The sequence below is a fragment of the Haemaphysalis longicornis genome, unplaced genomic scaffold, assembly GCF_048455015.1.
Source record: "Haemaphysalis longicornis isolate Haplotype H1 unplaced genomic scaffold, Haemaphysalis longicornis Haplotype H1 scaffold_13, whole genome shotgun sequence".
NCBI classification, from domain to species: domain Eukaryota; kingdom Metazoa; phylum Arthropoda; class Arachnida; order Ixodida; family Ixodidae; genus Haemaphysalis; species Haemaphysalis longicornis.
The window spans coordinates 8,002,669-8,022,565 of record NW_027526233.1 but is presented as its reverse complement, the minus strand read 5'-3'; the positions used below and the strand labels follow the sequence as shown (position 1 = coordinate 8,022,565).

Sequence of the window (19,897 nt, the reverse complement as noted above, 5' to 3'; positions counted from 1 at the left end):
GACGTGGAGTTCCGCCCGCAGCCGAAAAGGGTTACCTCGTCGCCATTATGTTGTATCCGCCGCCCGCCGAGTCACCATACGCGGCAGAGAGACGCAGACGCTACCTCGTACCCACGGAAAAGAGAGCCTTTCTTCTTGTTATATGCTATTTATAACCGAGCTTGCGGTTACTGATGATGATGATGGAAATTGGTCACCTTAGCATTGTGCGCAACCTGGTGGCATGAACAGAACTACATTACACAACACAACAATTTTGGTTTCCTGTTATGCGTGTTGGTTTCACCTTCAACGCTGGGTGTTGCCTAAGCGTTATTTTTGTACGTTGTTCCCTGCGGAAATTTTGGCCATTTTTTTCAACTGCGCCGAAAAAAATAGAAAAAGGTCAGTTTTTTGCCGGAATTGTCTTTTTTCTGCACGTGGCATCTCTAACTGCGATACAACAAATATTTTTCGCCCTCTGTGTTTGTGTGCAGACCCAATGCTACATTATTAATGTCGACTGGTCACCTGGTAGCTCTGGCCTAAACTATGTATCAGCTACACTCAACACACCAATGGCTGGTGCCGAAGCCTCGGTTTTACTGCAATCGATTTTGAAAAGCAACCACAAATACTTAAATGCGAGCAACGTCCACCTCGTCGGCTTTAGCTTGGGAGCACATGCTGCTGGATTCTGCGGAAGGCATTTCCACAATGCTACGGGACAGAAACTCGGAAGAATAACAGGTAAGCTCTGCATGAAGCTGTTTTTGGAGACGGGTAAATTACGACAGTACGACAGTTTACCACCAAAAATAGAACAGCATAAGTGAACTGAGGTTAGCTTAAATCAAATCTGTATGGCATACAGCATTTAAACAGATGCCAGTTTATAGTAAATTGTGCAATTTTTTCAAGGTAAAAATAACTACTTGCAGCTTTCGCCACCACCTTGGGTACACACGGCGTAGTTCTGTTGCTTTAGAAATGAATTGACCGCCCCTGTCACCTACGAAGTATGTTTAAAAAGTGGTCCTCATATTGTCACGGGACATCGCGGACAATGACCCATGGTGTCGTAGCCCACTATCCACATCAACAAGGGCGACGACGACGACGAAGGCGTAGCTGCTATGCAGCCTGCGTGCGCCCTGTCTTCGCCGCTTGTAAATAATGTAGATTGTTGGCCTTCCTCCTCTACCATGGTTCGTTTCATCTCTGTCCTGCCGCTAAGTAACAATATTTTAAGTTTCTCAGGAGGACAAATATTTGTGTGCACAAAAAATATTGTTTAGGTACGTAGTTTCCGTGTAGAATTTTATAAACATTTTTGTGTTCTGTTGAAATGTAAGGATTTGTTCGATAATTGCGCTCTCACCACTGTCCGCCTTTTTCAGTACACCAAAACGTTGAGCTGCCAAGCACAATTACGTGGCTTCGACATAAACCGCAGCGAATCATTTTCTGATGGTGGCGAAAACTCCGTTAAGATTTTAGAACATTAAGCGTATCGAATCAGCCAGAACATCTCACAGAGCTCTTTACTACGACGCGTTTCATAGCGGCCGCTTAGCTTCGGTGCTAAAAACACCAAAATTTTAGGACTCCCAGTTCTCTTCACTGATTCTTTTCAACTTTATGTGAAGGGGCATTGTGAATAAATAAATAAACTCGAGAACCATTGCCTCATTCTGGGAAGGCTCGCATTGTTTTTCGCGACCACCCGGGAATTCTGCATTTCCACACAACCCTACCTGATTTTCCTAACCTCTTGCAAATATGTTTCTCGAACCACGGTAGTTGGTATCGTCGAATCGTAAATTGAACACCAAGGCCACCCTTCGTAAAGCGACACGCGCTACCGCGCCAACATCGCGGTAACGATTCCTCGCACAAATAGTTCCTGGCAAAGCATTCGACGCAGTTTTCCGCCCGGCCATTTTTACTAACCACTGCTGAATGAAGTGCTCATTACTAATGCAGACGGCCTTAAATCCTTACTATTCGAATGCACCGCCTCTTTAAATATGGCCGTAGCGTCGGCCTTTATCTCACATGCGGAGCTCGCACTTCCAATTGCCCCTGCAAAGCTTTGTAACTTTCAAATGAACTTTCAAACTTTTACTGTGTCATTTCTTCTCTACCTAAATTCCCAAATGGTACTCAAAATATGATTATATTGCTGCCAGCCTGTCCTCATCCCGTTGACACCAATTCAAGAGCACACATCACCAACAGCGTTCCGTGTCCTGACTAAAAACAAAAAGAAAAGCACAGCCCCTGACGGCGACCTTACCAAAAGGACTGTAAGCTTGGCAGACTGGTAGGACTGCATTTCTGCCTCAAAAAAAGCAACTCGACAATGACAACCGAAAACGACGCTGCGCTGAATCAATTGAATAATTTAATTGTATTGCGAAACAAAACCCACGCGCGCGCACGCACACGCACACGCACACACACACACACGCACGCGCACGCGAACGCGCACGCACACGCACGCACGCACGCATGCATGCACGCACGCACGTACATATACACGCACACACACACACACGCACGCGGACTAACGCCCACGCGCACACACACGCACACGCACACGCACACGCACGCGCACGCGAACGCGCACGTGCACCCGCACGCGCACGCGCACAGACACACGCACACACACACGCACACGCACGCGCGCACGCACACACCGAGTAAATACGGTACATAATGTCGCTGCCACAAACATTTGGAACATATTTCCTATACACCTTTGTCGAAAACTGTGAGAAGGAGAGGAAGGTGTTTCGGAAAGGGAGTGCATGCAAGCAGTTGGCCTATGCCCCGGTACAACAAAATAAAAGAAAAGAGAAAGGGGTTGAATTAACAAGGCAGCTCTCAAGATTGTACGATGATGTGGCAACGCAGGTGGAGCGGGCTGTAAGTTCAGACACCACGGAAGCGTGGACCACCGGGGTTTGCACAGAGGACAAATGTACACTATAAGGTATTCAGTGAGGAGGGGGGGGGGGGTGGAGACGGGTTCGGACGCATTTGAACAGGGATTAAGGAAGACTGTATTTTGGTTGTGTCCTCCGCAGGTGGAAAGAATAGATACGGTGAACAGAAGAGCATTGCACAGTAAGCTAGCAACCGAACAGGAACTAAGTAGGGTCCATAGATAACAAATGGTTAAACGTTTCTAAGTCGGGGAAGTGGGTGGGTGGTGGAGGGGGGGGGGGGGGGACGTGGCCACCTGATTAAGGAGAAATCGCATTGTCGAGCCGCATTTGGCCAATAAAGCTACTGCACTTTTAGAGCTAGTGGCAATGCTGATTGGAAACTCCAGGGTAGGATAATGAACGTGAAAAAAATTATGAGGTCCCCAATTTCAATCGAGGCATAAGAGCGTTAGTTTCCGGTAACTTTCATTGATACCAAGTGTCACTGACCAAAATTTATAAATGAGATAAGAGTCCCAAACCTCGCCGTCGTGGTGGGTTATAAAAGCGGATTCTAAGATTGTTGCTTTAAGATGTTCAAATGCATTACCGGGACCGTTCACATGTCTTGACAGAGGAAAAAAAGAGCACCTTTTTGCATGAGAGCGGTGATTATTGAACCGTTCTCGAAAAGGCGTTCCAGTTTGGCCGATATTTTGCTGCCTACAAACAGTGCAGTCTAGAAGAGATACGACATTAGCAGAGTCAGTATTGAAGTTATATTTTATATTTAAGTAATAGTGTGAAACCATGATGGTGGCACGCTCTGTGGTGGTCATATGTGGGCACACTTTACCTCGAGGTTTATTACAGCGCATGTAACCATCATTTTTGGGTTGGCTGATGCGAGGGTTTATTTATTTATTTATTTAGGATACCCTCAAAGCAAATGCATTAGTGATGTGAGCGTGGGTGGATTACAAGTAAACAAACAAGAAAAAAGTAAAATGCAATATCAGCTAATTATACATAGCTAAATAAACGAGAAAATACTCACGAGTATAACAATAAAACAAACGTTACAGGGCTCATATATTCTTATTACGCCAGTAGACAGCGCCTGGTGGTTTGGGAAATATAATTTTGAAGCGTTCATTTTGAATTAAGGTATTGTGATTTTATCTTAGTACGGCTAACACTCTTGGCGCGGAGGTTGAGTGGGCAAAACTAAGATTGTTTGTGAATTAACGTTCAGGGCACTTTTCTTAATGATTTCCTTACGGTGTAATTGGTTGCCTCCCACAGCAGCGTCGTCAATAACTTGTTCCGGGTATTTTTATTCAGGAGAGCGGTCTTAAGTTCTCAACAGTTTGGGTCATAATCGGCTTGGTTAGCCGATCCCACCGAAACTGGTGGGCTTGACTGTAAGGTATTACCAGAGTCCTTCAACGCTAAAGCATTGAAGGACTCTGGTATTACTGTCTGGCAGTGTCTGACCTAGCTACTTCGAAAGCGGAAACACTGCCGCGTCTTTGTCGCTTTACTGCCCCCACTCTGGCAACACAATCGATATTGTCAGCGCGACTGTAATAAACGCTTCGAGTACTGCAATTCCACCACTTCAATCAAACACCATTACTAATAATTTACCTTGTCTGCAGCCAGAAAAGGAAATAATTTTACGGGGAATGTAATGAACCTTTCACGTATAACCCTCTCCCCAGTTCAGATAAACGTCTTGTCAAAGGGACGAAACGTTTGCCCACCTAGACGTGGTTTTGATGAATTTCAGCTTTTTAAGGGCTTTGATAATTTCCCAAGAAACATGAGGCTACGAGAATACTTCTATGATCACCAGGTGGCAGACGAAGCCCTATGCACGCTACCTTATAGATATAAGCACTGGACCCATTCCACATGGCGTGATAGTTGCCTCGAGATGTACATCAGCTGTGCAACGCGATCTGCGAAAAGCATACCAAACACAAATTTATTTCCACCATAACATGAATACCAACGAAAACAAAGCCGTAGAGGAACTTTCCAGCTGCTCAGACATAGTTACTAAACCTGCCGATAAGGGAGGCGCCATTGTAATCCTTGACAAAACCGGCTATGTTAACGAGCCCAGTAAACAACTATCGGTATCGACGTTCTGCAAAGATCTACCCAATGATACTACTCAAGACTACAACCAAATCGTCAGAGATAAACTTGGTCAGATTGTTAAAAATAAAACAATCAATGAAACCACGGCTTGTTTTCTGATCCCTTTACGCCCAGTAGCCGGTAAATTCTACCTTCTCCATAACATGCGCACGGTAAACAAACAAGGTCACCACACTGTTTTTGGTATTGCCAGTGTTACCAAAATGCTCTCGCGCTATGTAGATCACATCATTTGTGACTTCCCGCCCAACTTTGCCTCCTTAATTAAGGATACCAATGATTTTCTCAGACATCGCCAAAATTTAAAATCCTGATAACTGCCTCCTAGTCACCCTCGATGCTGCGTTACTGTACACTAACATCCCCGACGAAGATGGCATTACCGCTGTATCATTTGCGCATGAGCAGCCATCGTGCGAGAGACCTATCAATTCTTCTACTCTCCAAACTTTCCTGAGACTTAGTGAACTTCACTATTTTTATTTTGACAGGGTTAGTTACGTGCAACTCAGCGGAACGTCAATGGGAACTCGAATCGGAACCAACTGCGCCAATATCTTTATGCTCACCTGTAATCAAACTTTCTTGACACTCAAAACTGAAGTCCACTGTACTGTGAAAGGTATACTGATGACTTATTCATGATCTGGCAGCAGGGTGACGCGGAGCTTCTCACATTCATTGAGGCATTTAACCTAGGATATTCTAGTATTTCCTTTGCTCATTGCTACTCGACACACCATGTAATCTTTCTGGACGTTACCGTTACTACTTCCCAAGGAAGGCTCAAGCTAAACCCGACAGACACACCAAAGTATTTGCACTTTCAAGCAATACTTTGCAGTCAAGCCCACCAGTTTAGAGGAATTTGCACAAATCAAGCCGATTGTTGCTCAAAGTTTCGAGAAGTTAAAACCACTCTCCTGAATAAAAATACGCGGAACGAGTTATCGATGACGCTATAGACCTTATGCAAAAACTGGCGCCCTCTTGCGGGAACCGCGTGGGCTTCCCGGATTACCGAATACTGCTGTGATAGCCCGGTGTTAGCGATGCGCACGTCGGCATTTATCGTTGTCCAAAATGCCCAAATACTGCCCTGTAACTTGCTGTGCACAAAGATGATACGGATACAGTGTACACATCTTTTTTTCTATTTCTCAACGGAAGCATCACTCGAGCCCTGCGTGAAGTCGGTTGCAAGTGTCGACTTCTCGTCGCGCAGTAATATTACAGTATATTGTATGCAGTCCCGAAACGAATAATATGTGTAGGATTATAAAGGTCCCATAGTGAGCTATTTTGTAGCCCTGTATTTGCCGCAGAGCACTCCTCCCTGCTGGTGTTAAGGTGCACTGCATCGGTCAGCTCGTACTTTATCGGGCGGGTAGATGTTTGAGTCTGCTGTTCGTGCTTTGCGCGCCCGCGTTTTCTTTTTATTCTGGACGTTCGGTAGGCTTTTGTGGAAGAACTACGCATTCTTTAGTTTGCCAAACGTTACAGGAAATAAGAGATCCGCGAGAGTTGCAACCTTAACGTAGCGCTATCAGTTGCGCAAGTAACGGACGTAGTAATTCCGTGTACCGGTCATTTACGGCTCGTCTCCTGCTGTTCGACCGTAGCCTATTTTTCCAAGAACAAATTTTTCGAGCGCAATTTTCTAAACGGTAGTGTGCACCCAGTTTTGTTGCCCATGGCGCGAGCAAAAGACGCCCAGCGATCGCTGCGAGGCACGCGCTCACGAGCGCTCGACATTTTCTCGCTCTATAAGATTTTCGCAGTTTTTTTTTTTCTAAAGCCTTTGCGTGTGCTGGGGACGCTCGGTGGTCGTCGCGATGCGCGCGCTCACCAGCGCTCGGCAATTTATTGTACTTTAAATATTTGATCATTGGCAATTTATTGGTAGTTTATTGGCAGTGTTAAACGCATGAAACGCCCCACACGTTACACGCTACACCTTACGGCCAGCTACAACAGCTCCGATGGTAAAAAATGCCAGGAATACAATTTATTTTGTTAGGTGTGTTTTTTTTTTCCTTTGCAGGTTTCCTCTGCGTCCCAGAGGATCCTTAGCGTATGGCTAAATCGCAAGTGCCCCCCTCCCCCATTTCAACCTCAGGACAGCCCGAAAGTTTTGAACGGTTTCAGGAATGACCTCCTAAGAAACCCGCAGGATGCGAACCAACACGGATGTACTTTCAATTTTGCGTTCTCAAAGCCAAAAAAAAAGAGAGAGAAGAAACGCGACAGCCTCCAACAGCTTCCCTGCCAGTGCCTCCCTGACTGCTTTTTCGATGGATAATGCATATTTGCGAAGTCGATAGCAAATCAAATGAAGGCAACAGAGAAAGGTCCCCACATCACTCGTCCCTCATTTCACTGCGCTTAAATCTGAATATAAAAGCATCGCCAAGCAAAGGAAGCCCCTCACACGCTCCGTACCAAGCAATTCCGCGACCGCCATCCCCCAACATGGCGTCGCGTGCTCGTTTCGTTTTCCTTCCGGTTGATGGCGGCACTTTTGCATAAGGTCTATTGTGCGAGCCAACCAACAAGACCGTAAGGAAATCTTTAAGAAAAAATCCCGGCACGTTATTCCGGAAATAAACATAGTGCTGACACACACAGCCTCCGCTCCGAGAGTGTCAACCGTAATAAGAAAACATCACAATATCCTTATTAAAAGTAGATGCTTAAAACCTACATTTCCCAAACCACCACGCCTTTGTCTACCGGCGTAATTAGAATTCGAAACATGAGTTCGGCCTATACCTTCCCCCTATAAGAATAAGTTCGCTCTATAATTCCGTCCTACAAGAATAGGTTCGCCCTATGAGAATTGGGCGGCGATAGACACAGCGGAAGTAGACTTGCCACAATCATCATCATTCTTCGTGTACTGCAGCAACGAGGGACGGGACAGCGCCCGAGCAAGAGTCTTGAGCTTGCAGGCGACGAACGACAACCTCTTCTTCCTCTCCTCCTTGTTGGGTAGCAACGAATGCGTTGAACGTTATGACCTCTTCGGCCAATCTTTGGTTGGCCAATCTCTAGGGGGATCCTGCCACAATCCTCATCAATGTGCCCTGTGCAATGTGCCGTGTACGAACGGGACAGGGCCCAAGCAGGAGGAGCTTCGCTCCTAAAAAGGCTTATCGTTCTGTTGCTCGATTCGGAATCTATGCACGTCAGAAAATGCCGGCTCAACAGAAGCAAGATATTGGTCAAAGGTGGCGGTGTCACTGTCCGTCTTTTCCATGGATAGTCGAGAGAGACAATTAGCGTCCGCGTGCTTGATACGGCTAGTATAGACGATATTGAAGTTGAATTCTTGAAAACGCAACGCCCAGCGCGCACGACGACCGCTGGGATTACGCAGGCTGACCAACCAGCATAACGAGTGGTGATCGGTGACTATTGTGAAGGCGCGTTTATAGAGGTACACACGAAATGTATGTGTTGCAAAGGCGGCGGCCGGACACTCCTGTTGGGCAATCGTGAAATCGCGCACGCACTTCTGACAGAGGGCCTGGCGTAGGCAATGGCAGGTTCCTGGCCGCAGTTGCGCTGCACGAGCACGGAACCTATGATGACACCACTCGTACCTGTGTCAAGTTTAGTGGGGCCGGAACCGTGAAAATGGCGAATTACGGGTCCGGATGTTAGGAGAACTTTCAATTGGCAAAAATCAGAGTCACATTCGGGTGTCCAGTGAAAAAGCACATCTTTCTGTAGCACATCTGTAGCACATCTTTCTGTAGTGGGGCGGCTATGTTGGCTAAAGCAGGAATGAAACGATGAAAATAAGAACATAGTCCCAGAAAGCTGCGTAGCTCTTTCAGAGACTTTAGAGGCTTAGAACAGGTAACGGCTTCAATCTTTTTGGGTAAGGTCGATCGCCATTGCTGTCCACCAGGAGACCCAGTACAAGGTCTGCTCGTTCTCCGAAGCGGCACTTTTTAGAGTTGAGCACCAATCCCGCCTTCTCCTTACAGTCACTTTCAATAGCCAGGCGCTCGTTACGCTTCTTCAAAGGCCGACCTATACTCACGACGTCATCCAGGTAGCACATGGAAACATTCGACTTTAAAACGCACAAAGGGTGCCCATAAATCACTCGAAAGTGGAAGGCGCGTTACAAGGCTTGAAAGGCGTTGAATTCGTAAAGGCCGCCTGGGGTTACGAAGGCGGTCTTTTCCTTGTCGGATGGATGAAATGGGATTTGCCGGTAACCAGACCGCAAGCCGATTGACGAAAAGAAGAAGGCGGAGTGCAAGCAGTCGATGGAGTCTTCAATGCGTGAAGTAAGTACATATCGTTCTTGGTGATAGCATTTAATGGGCGATAATCAACATAAGACCTCCACGACCCATCTTTGTTTCTAACCGAAATTACCGCAGCTGCCCATGAAGTGCATGATTCACGTATGACACCCTTTGCCAACATGTCTTGAAATTGTTTATTAATCTGCTTCCGTTGGGATGCAGACACTCGGTAAGGCTTCTGTCAAATCGGTTAGGAGCTCCCGGTGTTGATGGAGTGAGCAATGCGAGAGGTTTGAATCGGTGACAGACTTTCTTCACATGAGAAGTCGAACATTGATGCGCACTTCGCAATGCAGTTAGGCACGGCAGATCGTTCAGACGAGGGCAGGCGCCCCTTGATCCTGCGTAAAAACTGCAAGTCACTGGAGGAAGGTGCGCCGACGGATCAACGTGTTCGCTTAAAACAGCTACTGAACTCCTCACGTATTCATCAAAAGGAAAGAGTTTCAACCCACACGGTATAACCACAGGCTGAGGTAAGTGACTGATTGCCTACGGCGCAGAGCACAGTTTACCAACGGAAACAGTGCAGCGAGGCACCGCGATGTTCTTGTATGTGCAGGACACGGTGACGGCCCCAATAGTAGCGTCGAATTTGTTAGGATCATCGTTTGGTGAGCCTAATTGGAGAAACTCAGCGCAGAGTCCCGTAATAACAGTGTCTTCTAATACGGGCAACGTGCCGGACCTCGCACTCTGACAGTCCTTCACAAGTACCAACAAGACAGAGCATTTTATATATACTTCACCACTTCAACAACCAATGGTTCCGCCACACTGTTTTAACTACTCTGTACTCACTATCACGTCGTTAGTGGACCTCCTGAGCACAGTACACCGTTTTATATTTGTGTCCACCGAAAGTGACATTAACAGAGCAACAACAGTGCGGAAGCAAACATTCGCCGCCAACACCACGAAAAGTGACTGGGTGGTCCCAGTCAAACATCACATTACGTTCAAGATGATTTTTAAAAGCTAGACTCATAACAGAAACCGTCGCGCCAAACACCAAAAATTACCAATTCAACTTTGTTCTTCAGCATCACTACAGGTATAAGGTATTGTATAAGCGCTGAATGGCGGCCTGACCCGCTTCGGCCGCGTCAACTAGTTTTCAGGGGCGGAGAACGGCGTGTTGGCGACGGAGAACGGCGGCGGACAGGCGGTGTAACGCTTCGGTCGGACGCTGGAGTCCCAGTGCTCGGTGGTTCAGGCGTGGAAAATGATATCTTGGAGACCGGCCTGACGACAAGCGGAAATCATTGTAGTAAGAGTTGAAGTTAGGGCGAGTAAACGGTGTTGGCGGGTGACATAGCACAGCTGGTCGGCGTCGTCTAATATATCGGGAAATATGCCCAATCACGCCGCAATCATAACAAACAACCAACCTGCTCCAAATCACTCTCTCGGTCTTAGTTGTAGGATCCAGAGGTATTGTTGCGTTTGGCGAAACGTCGTACTAAGTTCGAGTTTTTCTGTACGACTTGACCTGTTCGTACGTGCGGCCCGCTCTGATATTCCGTGGTCGAAACGTGTGGGATCGTGGTAGGCTGGAAACTGTGGTTCTTCACGGCGAGGGTGTACCGGTGAGAGAGACGCCTCATGGTATTTGTGAAGCACGTCCCGTGTATACGGACCACTATCCCGACATGCAGTGTATGCAACGTATGGTTTAAGCCATGTCGGCTTTACCATCGTAGCCGCAGCTTGAGACGGTGGGCCCATTGGAAAGTCTACCAAACTTTGGAGCGATGCCGCGCATATTCAGGGTTTCAAAATGTTGACAGTGTCGAATGACATATGAAGCGGTGTATAAATCCTCTCGACTAATCAAAAAGGTATAGGCATCTTCTGCAATGCCTTTAAGCAAATGGCCTCCTTTATCCTCATCAGACATCTGCGAATCCACGATCCAGCAGAGCTTGAAAACTTCCTTAGTATACGTGGTGGAAGTTTCCCCGGGGATATGAACCCTTCGAAGTATAGTTTGCTTTGTCCGCTTTTTCTCGGCAATCGAATCGCCAAAACGGCCTTTATCTCCTCTCCAAAGTGACGCCAACTCGTCAGCGTCTCTTGGTTTTCAAACCAAGTACCATCAGGGAGAGCGGAGCGTTAGTTAATTTTCTGGGAGAGTCCCACCGATTATAGCGACTCACGCGTTATTAGTGCGTGAGATAGCTAGCCGTCAACATCTTCGCCAGCCCTACCAGCAAACGGACCGGGCTTTCTGGTAATTCGCTGAGGCTGACGATTCCCGTTCATGGTAGTAGGCAGTCCAGCCACCCGTCGGCTTCGGCGCAAGTCCTGGGCTTCCGTGCTGACGTACCCCGCAAATTTACCAAAATTGTTACGGACGACGAAGCTGGGACGTTTATTTAGAATCGGGATCACGACACAGCATTGGGAAGCAACGGCTGCACAGCGTTCACTACTCTACCTTCTCTTCTCGCCGATACCTATCGCCCTAGATATTATGGCAATCATCGGTATTCAGGCAAGCGTTTAAAAATATTGTCACCGTTAGAAACAAGATTACTAGTAGAATCGTTTATTTACACAGGCTCACTTGTGCCCACAAGTGAGCTTAAACTTCTAGCCTTGGCCGAACTATCAAGCTCTTCACCCTTCTCTTCTTATCCGGCTCCCTTTCTTCGTATTTCACAAGTGATCTGCTGCTATCCCCCCTGTTGGGTATGTGGGGAAACAAGAGTGGTTGGTTGATGCCTGCCCAAGGAATGGCGGTAAAGTTCAAATATATTACGAGCCGTGACATTGCCCCCCCCCCCTCCTCGATGGCATCGACCTGATGCGACTCGTTGGAAAACAAGGGGATAATCATGACTACTTGGTTCCGACGTCAGCATGTGGTGGGCATGTGAAATAATAGCGAGCGAACGTCAGCGTCATGTCACCCGGCATGATACGGTTTCAGGAGTATGACATGTACACCTTCTGGGCGAGGTTGTCGCCTCGGAGTGTAAATCGCGTTTCCTTCTAGGGCCACGACGTAGCTAACGTCCGATAGACGGGAAAAAACCTTCCAGGGCCCGAAGTAAGCCGCAGTAGCTTCTCTGAAATTCCGCGACAGCGAACAGGTGTTCATATCCAAAAGAGATCGGCGGGTCGGACTCGGTACACCACATCGCGAAGTCCGGTGTTGTATCATCAAGTGTTGGTTTCTGGCTGTGTATGGATTCTAAAGCATGGTAGCTGGCAAGCCTCTTCAGCTGCCTGCGTCATGGTTTCGATGTTTTCGTCCGTTATCGCATCGTTGTCAACAGGCAGCATTGCGCTAGCGTTGTAGTGACCTCGCGACCGTACACATGTTCAAATGGCGTAAAGCGGGTAGTTTCCTCTACAGCCGTATTGTAAGCGAACGTGGCTTGGGAAGAATTTTGTTCAGGTCTTGTGGTTAAGGTCGATGTACATAGGCAGCATATCTGCTAATGATCGATTTAGTCATTCCGTCAAGCTGTTTCATTGGGTATGGTAAGCGGAACTTTACCGATGAGCCCTGTGCGTCCAGCGGAGGCCATCTTCTCTAAACTCTGCGGTGAAAGCTGCGCCGCGGTCTGTTATAATAGACCGGGTGATGGTGTACTCTTGCAGCCGTACGCCCCACCGAGCAAGTCGTGCGAAAGGGTCCTTGATGTTTGCGAGCCAGCAGAGGGAATGGTGGTCGCTAAAAATACGGAACGGCCTATCGTACAAGTACGTGCAGAATTTGCTGATAGACCACACGACTGCTAGGCATTCTTTCTCTTCCACCGAATGGTTACCTGCAGCCTTGGAAAGAGTGCGGTCCATTACTTTGTCTACACCGTTCTGCCACTATACAAGGATGGTACGAATGACAATGTTGCTGGCGTCAGTAGAAATTTCAGTGTCAGAAGCGTCGTCGAATAGGGCCAGCACTGGTTCAGTTTGCAAGCGCTCACAGAGGGCATCAAACACATTTTGATGTTCCTCACTCCATTCGACGGTAAAGCTATCTTTCATAAGTAGCGTGAGGGGCTCGCTATCTTAGAAATGCCTCCCACAAAGCGTCTGTAGAATGGTCAAAGTCCCAAGAAGTGTTTTACAGCGTTCTTATCACTAGGTCGGAGAAACGAGGCTGCAGCTGTATTTTTTCCTTGGTCTGGTTTGATTCCATCAGCACTCACAACATTACCCAGAAATTTCAGTTCTTGGAAACCCACGTGACATTTCTCCCGTTTGATATTCGACTGTGCTGCACAAATGGCTTGAAGAACGTACTAGAGAACCAAACCACGTCATCGAAATGCCCCAGGCAAGTCTGCCATTTAAGTTCAGCAAGAACAGTGTCCATCATGCGTTGGAACGTAGCCGCCGCAGAGCCTAGACCGAAGCGAAGAAACTTGAATTTCTACAGGCCGTCGGGTGTGGCGAACTCCGTCTTCTCGCAATCTCGCTTGTTGGCTGCTATTTGCCAATAGCCAGATTTCAGGTCCAATTAAGAAGGGAATTTAGAATCTTGCAGGCGGTCTAATATATCATCAATCCTGGTGAGCGGATATACGTCTTGCTGTGTGACACTATTGAATCTGCGGTAATTGATGCAGAAACGGAGGGTGTTGTATTGTTTCTTTAATAGCACAACGGGTGAGGCCCATGCACCATTCGACATTTGGATGGCATCATCCGCCAGTTGCTTCCTAATTGCCTCCCGCTCCTTTGGGGACACCCTGTTTGGGGGCTGCCGCAGAGGCGTGGCGGACTCATCCGTAAATAATCGGTGCTTCGCTACCGGCGTATGGCGCACTTTAGATGTCGTAGCAAAGCAATCAGATTCGCGCACAAGGCGTATTAAAACATTGTTCTCAGTCCCCGAGAGTTTCTGGTCGATTTCCACGGGTATGCGAATGTCAGCTGCCGGCGACTATCCGAAGTTGTCCCAATAGTGGTTATATGCACCACTTGGTGATTTCCTGGATAAATGCGACGGTGGTACCTTTGCCGAGATGACGACACTTGTTCTAGAAGTTGGTAGGCCAGACGCGTGTGCACCTATATTGCAGCTGCAGAAACCCTGTTGCTATACAGATACCGCTCTCATGTAGCACCCGGATATTCCCTTCGGGTGTACCTTCGTAGTCCACGAATGCGTAATTTCTGACGTCGATAAATACGTTTGTGCTGGCGGGAAGCGTTACGTTGTCGTCGACAATGACAAGGGCCGTGTCACGTCGGTCGGGAATGCTTCCAGGTATAGCTTTCTTTGTGGAGAAGGGGATTGTGGACTTTGGTAAGTCTATAACAGCCCCATGCAAGTTCAGGAAGTCCATGCAAAGATCAAATCCTTCGAATATTTATGTACTTATGAAGGTGCCGGTGTATGTGAAGCCGCAGATGTCGACCGGCGCAGTACACCTACCGTTAGGTGTAATTAGATGACTCCCAGCTGCGCGAATTTGTAGGCCGGTCCAGGGGCCGATAACTTTCTTAAGTGAAGTCGCTAGATCCTTGTTGATAACGAAATAAACTGCACCCGTGTCGGCCAAAGCAGTCGTCGTACAGTCACTGATTCGTACAAGTAGATCGCAGGAAGCCGGTTGGGTGGTGATGCTTTTGTTGTCTCTGTCCGCCCCGTCGTTGGTATCCGGTCGTTCCCATCGTCGTCGTCGCAATGGAGGATCTTGCATCGATTCGTCATCAGTGGCCTCACCCCCGGGGGCCGCTGACTTCAGTTTCCTCGGCTTTCAGGGCTGCGCGACAGGTGGTTGGCGGAGTTGGGCGCCAAGCGAAAGCTGAGGGCGCGGCATCGGTGTGGAGACGGTGAACGGGATTCAGAGCGTCGCTGAAGGAACATGTCGTTATGTTTGGCGAGGTATCCCGAAATCTCAGCCTGCCGTTCTCCGTCTCGTGGACGCGGCGCATTGGGTGCAAATGCGGGCAAACCGGCTGGGCACTCGCAATATGGGCGAGCCTTCCCGCAGTGGAATCAAAGGGGTGTGGTGTCACAGGTACGCCAGAGATCACTCTTCGGGGAATATTATTATTTATTTATTTATTTATTTATTTATTTATTTATTTATTTGTTTATTTATTTATTTATTTATTTATTTATTTATTTATTTATTTATTTATTTATTTATTTATTTATTTATTTATTTATCCAGCTAACTACATTCGCCCAGACGGCATTGTTGAAGGAGATACATAAAATGGTCAGTGCCGAAACGTAATCATGAATCTCGTATGATACAAAAATAAAAAATCAACAGATGCACTTTTAAAAGCTTGTAGCAAAGAACTCTGTACAACACCAAACAACACAGCCGAAGGCAAAAAAATAAAACAAAAGAAAAGAAGAAACAAGACGAAATTCGAAATAAAAAATGGATGAGTCACAGCGATCATCAAACATTGCAGTGGGCAGCAAAATGAAGGAGCAATAATTAATAAAAAAACAAGAACCAAATAATTGACAGGAACAAGATCACGGCAATTCAAGAAACACCGTTTTCAATGTCGCTACGCAAATAACAATTTAGAGCGGTGTCAAATCTCTGAGCAGCTGCGCAAATGGCGTTTTCTCGAAGCTCATTGAAATCGCCAATTGTGCGTGAAAAAAAAAAGATGATATAAAAAGCGAGGTGCGGCAATAAATTTCTCTGATATTTTTGCTGTTGTCCCCTCCTTTTTGCTGCTTAAGCAGGCGGGCATAAATAAGTATGCTGGTCAATACCTTTTTTTCGTTAGCTATCTGGTTGATGCATAGTAGGTGACATAATGTGCGGCGAGTAGTTAAGCTGTACCAATACAGTGCCTTTTTTATGGCGGCAACACTGGTATTCTTGCCGAACAACCAGTGACCAAGCGGGCAGCACGATTTTGCATAGCTTCTAGTTTATTAATAGGCTGTGGCTATTTTGCCGGCAGCCGGCAGATTAGCCTGGGAGAAAATATGCCGGCCGTTCCTTCCCATTGGCTGGCCCAGACCACGTGATTATTATGCCGGCACATTTCCGCGGAGGTTATTTTGCCGGCTGCCGGCACATTTCTGCGGGTGCTATTTTGCCGGCAGCCGGCACATTTCTCCGGGTGCTATTTTGCCGGCTGCCGGCACATTTTCACACCTGCTATTTTGCCGGCAGATTAGCCCGGGAGAAAAGTTGCAGGCAATTCCACAGGCAATTCTGCCCCTCGGTGCAGCAGCCGGAGATGTCAACTTTAACGTTGGAGACAAGTTTTCGAGCTTTGCCGAGCTTGGGACTGTTCAGTGAATTACGCCAAGTTATAGATCATTTTTACATGTTTTTACATCATTTTTACATCATTTTTACACGTGCACCCGCTGCAATTGTTATATGTCAGGACACCCACCACTGCCAACCAAGCATATTCTGTAAAACAAAATAACTTCGCACAGCGTTCATATCAGGGCCGTACCCAGAGGGGAAGTTTGGGGGTTCGAACCCCCCCCCCCCTCCTCCCGAAATCTTTTCCGGGCAGCACGTAAGCAATACTTACTGTTGCTTTCAGCAAAACTACCCCCTTCCCAAAATCCCCCCTCCCCCCCCCCCCCAGAAAAACAAAATTCTGGCTTAAACAAGTTCAACATGCCCGCCGCAATATCGCCGACTCGTTTTTTTTTCTATAACTTGGCGTAATTCACTGAATAGTACCAACCAATCTTCTCCTCAAGCTCGGCAAAGCTCGAAAACTTCTCTCCAACGTTAAAGTTGACATATATGGCTGCTGCAGGATTGGCACCCAAGCATTGCCGAGGAATTGCCGGCAACTTTTCTTGGGCTAATCTGCCGGCAAAATAGCCCCCGCGGAAATGTGCCGGCATAATAATCACGTGGTCTGGGCCAGCCAATGGGAAGGAACTGCCGGCATATTTTCTCCCAGGCTAATCTGCCAGTTGCCGGCAAAATAGCGACTGCCTTATTAATAAGTACCTTGGTGTCGGGATCCCACGCAGCAGCAGCGTATTCTAGTATTGGGCGCACATCAGTTACGTACAAAGTCTCCTTTACGTGACTTGGCGCATTTTTTACATTTCTTTTAATAAAATATGTACACTGCCAGCCTTGATTGCTTTGGTTTCAGTGAGTTTGGTCCAGGTTAGGTTTGATGAGAATGGGAGGCTGAGGTACTTAACATGATCTGAAACTGCAATTTTCATGAAAAAGTAAGTAGTTACTGTATCTGACCGCTTTCGGCTGACACGCATGCAATTTGGAGATGTTCAGCTTCATATTACATTTATCACACAAGTGAACAATACTGTTTAGGTCCAACTATAATTGAGCAGTGTCATTCGAATTGTTAATGTCCCTATACAATGCGCAGCGTATTGCCGTAGTTTAGCTGAAATGTTTACATTTATATCATTATTAAAAATTTAAAATCAAGAGGGGGCCGAGGACGGACCCCTTCGGGACTCCTGAGGTGACGGGGACGGGTTCGATTTCAAAGCCATCAATGAGACTTTTTCGGAACCAATTCGAAATATACGAGCGCACACAACCGAGCACGTTGTCAGGCAGACCAAGATAAGATAATTTATGAAGCAAGTCAGAGTGGGACACTACATCAAATGCCTTTCGGAAGCCTAAAAATGCACAAACCACTTGAGTAGCTGAATCAAATGAAGAAAAAATGTGATGACAGATTTCCACTAATTGGGTTGTGCATGAATGCCCAGCTCGAAAACAATGCTGCGTGTTCATAAAAACATTATTTACCTGCAAATGATGGAATATGTTCGAGTAAATAATGTGCTCACTGATTTTGCACCGCACGGTCGTCAACGATATGGGTCTGTAATTGGGCGCCTGGCAAAGGGGTCTGTTTCAATTAATATGTAGGACGTTAGCAGATTTCCACTGTAGGAGCCACTGGCGTGTAGACATAGAAAATCTGAATAGCACAAGAAATTTAAACGCCGTGGCTGCGCAGTTTTTCAAAACTAGACAGGCTATAGCGCCAGGACCCGGGGCAGAATGACGTTTCAGTTCTTTTAGAAGCTTTAATACTCCATTATATGTTGAATGATTGTATGGTTTAACGCGCCGACGCAACGTAGGCGTTGAGGCGCGCCGTAGTGGAGGGCTCCGGATTATTTTGGCCACCTGGGGATCTCTAACGTGCGCCGAAATCTCGTACACCCGGGCTTTTCGCCTCGATTTTTGCTTTTCGCCTCGATCAGAAAAGCGGCCGCCGCGGCCGGGTCCATTATATATTACATCTATGTCTGGCATGGCCGGTAGGTGGCACTGAGAACTTCCGGCACTTGCTGCGCCCACTAGGGGGGTAGAAAATCTGATTGAAATAATTTTTAAAGTGATTGGCTTTATCGATGTCATACGTTAGTAATCCTTGATCAGCACACAACAGGGGAATAGTTTCTTCCCCCTTTCCGCTTTCTTCTATACTTCCATAGTTCTTTACGACTCCGTTTGTGTTTTTCACTTAAATAAGAATAAAATTTTTCTTGGCCACGCTTTATTTTCTTGGTAGTTTCGTAGCAAATTTTTTCCAGGCTCTTGAAAATTTTTTCGTTCGTGTTGCTGACGTATATAATATATATACGTGTTTTCTTGTTGAGCAAAAGCTTAATCTCACTCGTGAACAAGGCATTATTTTTATATTGTGTACGAGACAAAACTTTCGATGTAATGTGTTCGTCTATAAATGATAGGAATCTAGTTCTGAACAGCTCCCATAGTTCCTCTACGCTAAATGCAATGAGGCTTCAATGAAATAATCGTACTGTTCATCTACGCTATGACTAATTTCGTTGACGAACTTCGCGATTTCGTTGACGAACTTCACGAAGTTCTCGTTCAAATTGAGAACAGATACAGTAACTCGCCGATTATCTTGACTTTTGACTTTAACGTTCCTGCTTTAAACTGGTCCCACAGCATACAGTCTACATTTGAAAGTACTCCATTCTTGGATTTTATGTCGTTCTTTCAATTAACCCTGTTGGTATCCACACCCACACGCGCAGATGCTATTCTTGATTTGGTTCTTACCACACATCCAGATAGCGCTCACGTCAACGTATTAGAATGTATCAGCGATCATCGCATTGTTCATTGCCTGTTCAGGTATGCTACAAAAAAGAAGCCTTCCAGAAGAAAAACGGTGTACGATTTTGCTAAAAGCAACTTTGACGGCATAAACAGAGATATAGAGCAGTTTTACACGACCTTTTCGCAGTCTTATAAAAATCGTTAGGCACCACAGAACTGGCTGCTATTCGGAGATGGGCTGAGAGCGTTGCAGGAAATACACGTCCCAAAGGAATGCCTCTTTCAAACTACCGACAGGCCATGGTTCTCGAAACATATAAAGCGTTGTTTGAACAAGAAGAAACGTTTGTACACCAAGGTCAGGCGCAGCAAAAGAGACGAGGACTGGACTTCTTATCTTGATTACGCCAAATTATGTAAGAAACTTATTGCAGAAGCCAAAAATAGATTCTTGAATGTTGACCCGCCCAATTTT

General features: G+C 46.6%; 1 protein-coding gene across 1 annotated transcript in view; it reads left to right on the top strand.

Moving 5' to 3' along the window:
• Positions 1 to 496: 496 nt before the first annotated feature.
• Positions 497 to 19,897, top strand: part of LOC144164325 (lipase member I-like) — a 43,275-nt gene continuing 23,874 nt past the window's right edge. The window contains exon 1 of the mRNA XM_077694819.1: positions 497 to 729. Coding sequence (XP_077550945.1) covers positions 558 to 729 — 172 coding nt within the window. The 5' untranslated portion in view covers positions 497 to 557. The remainder of the gene's footprint in view (positions 730 to 19,897) is intronic.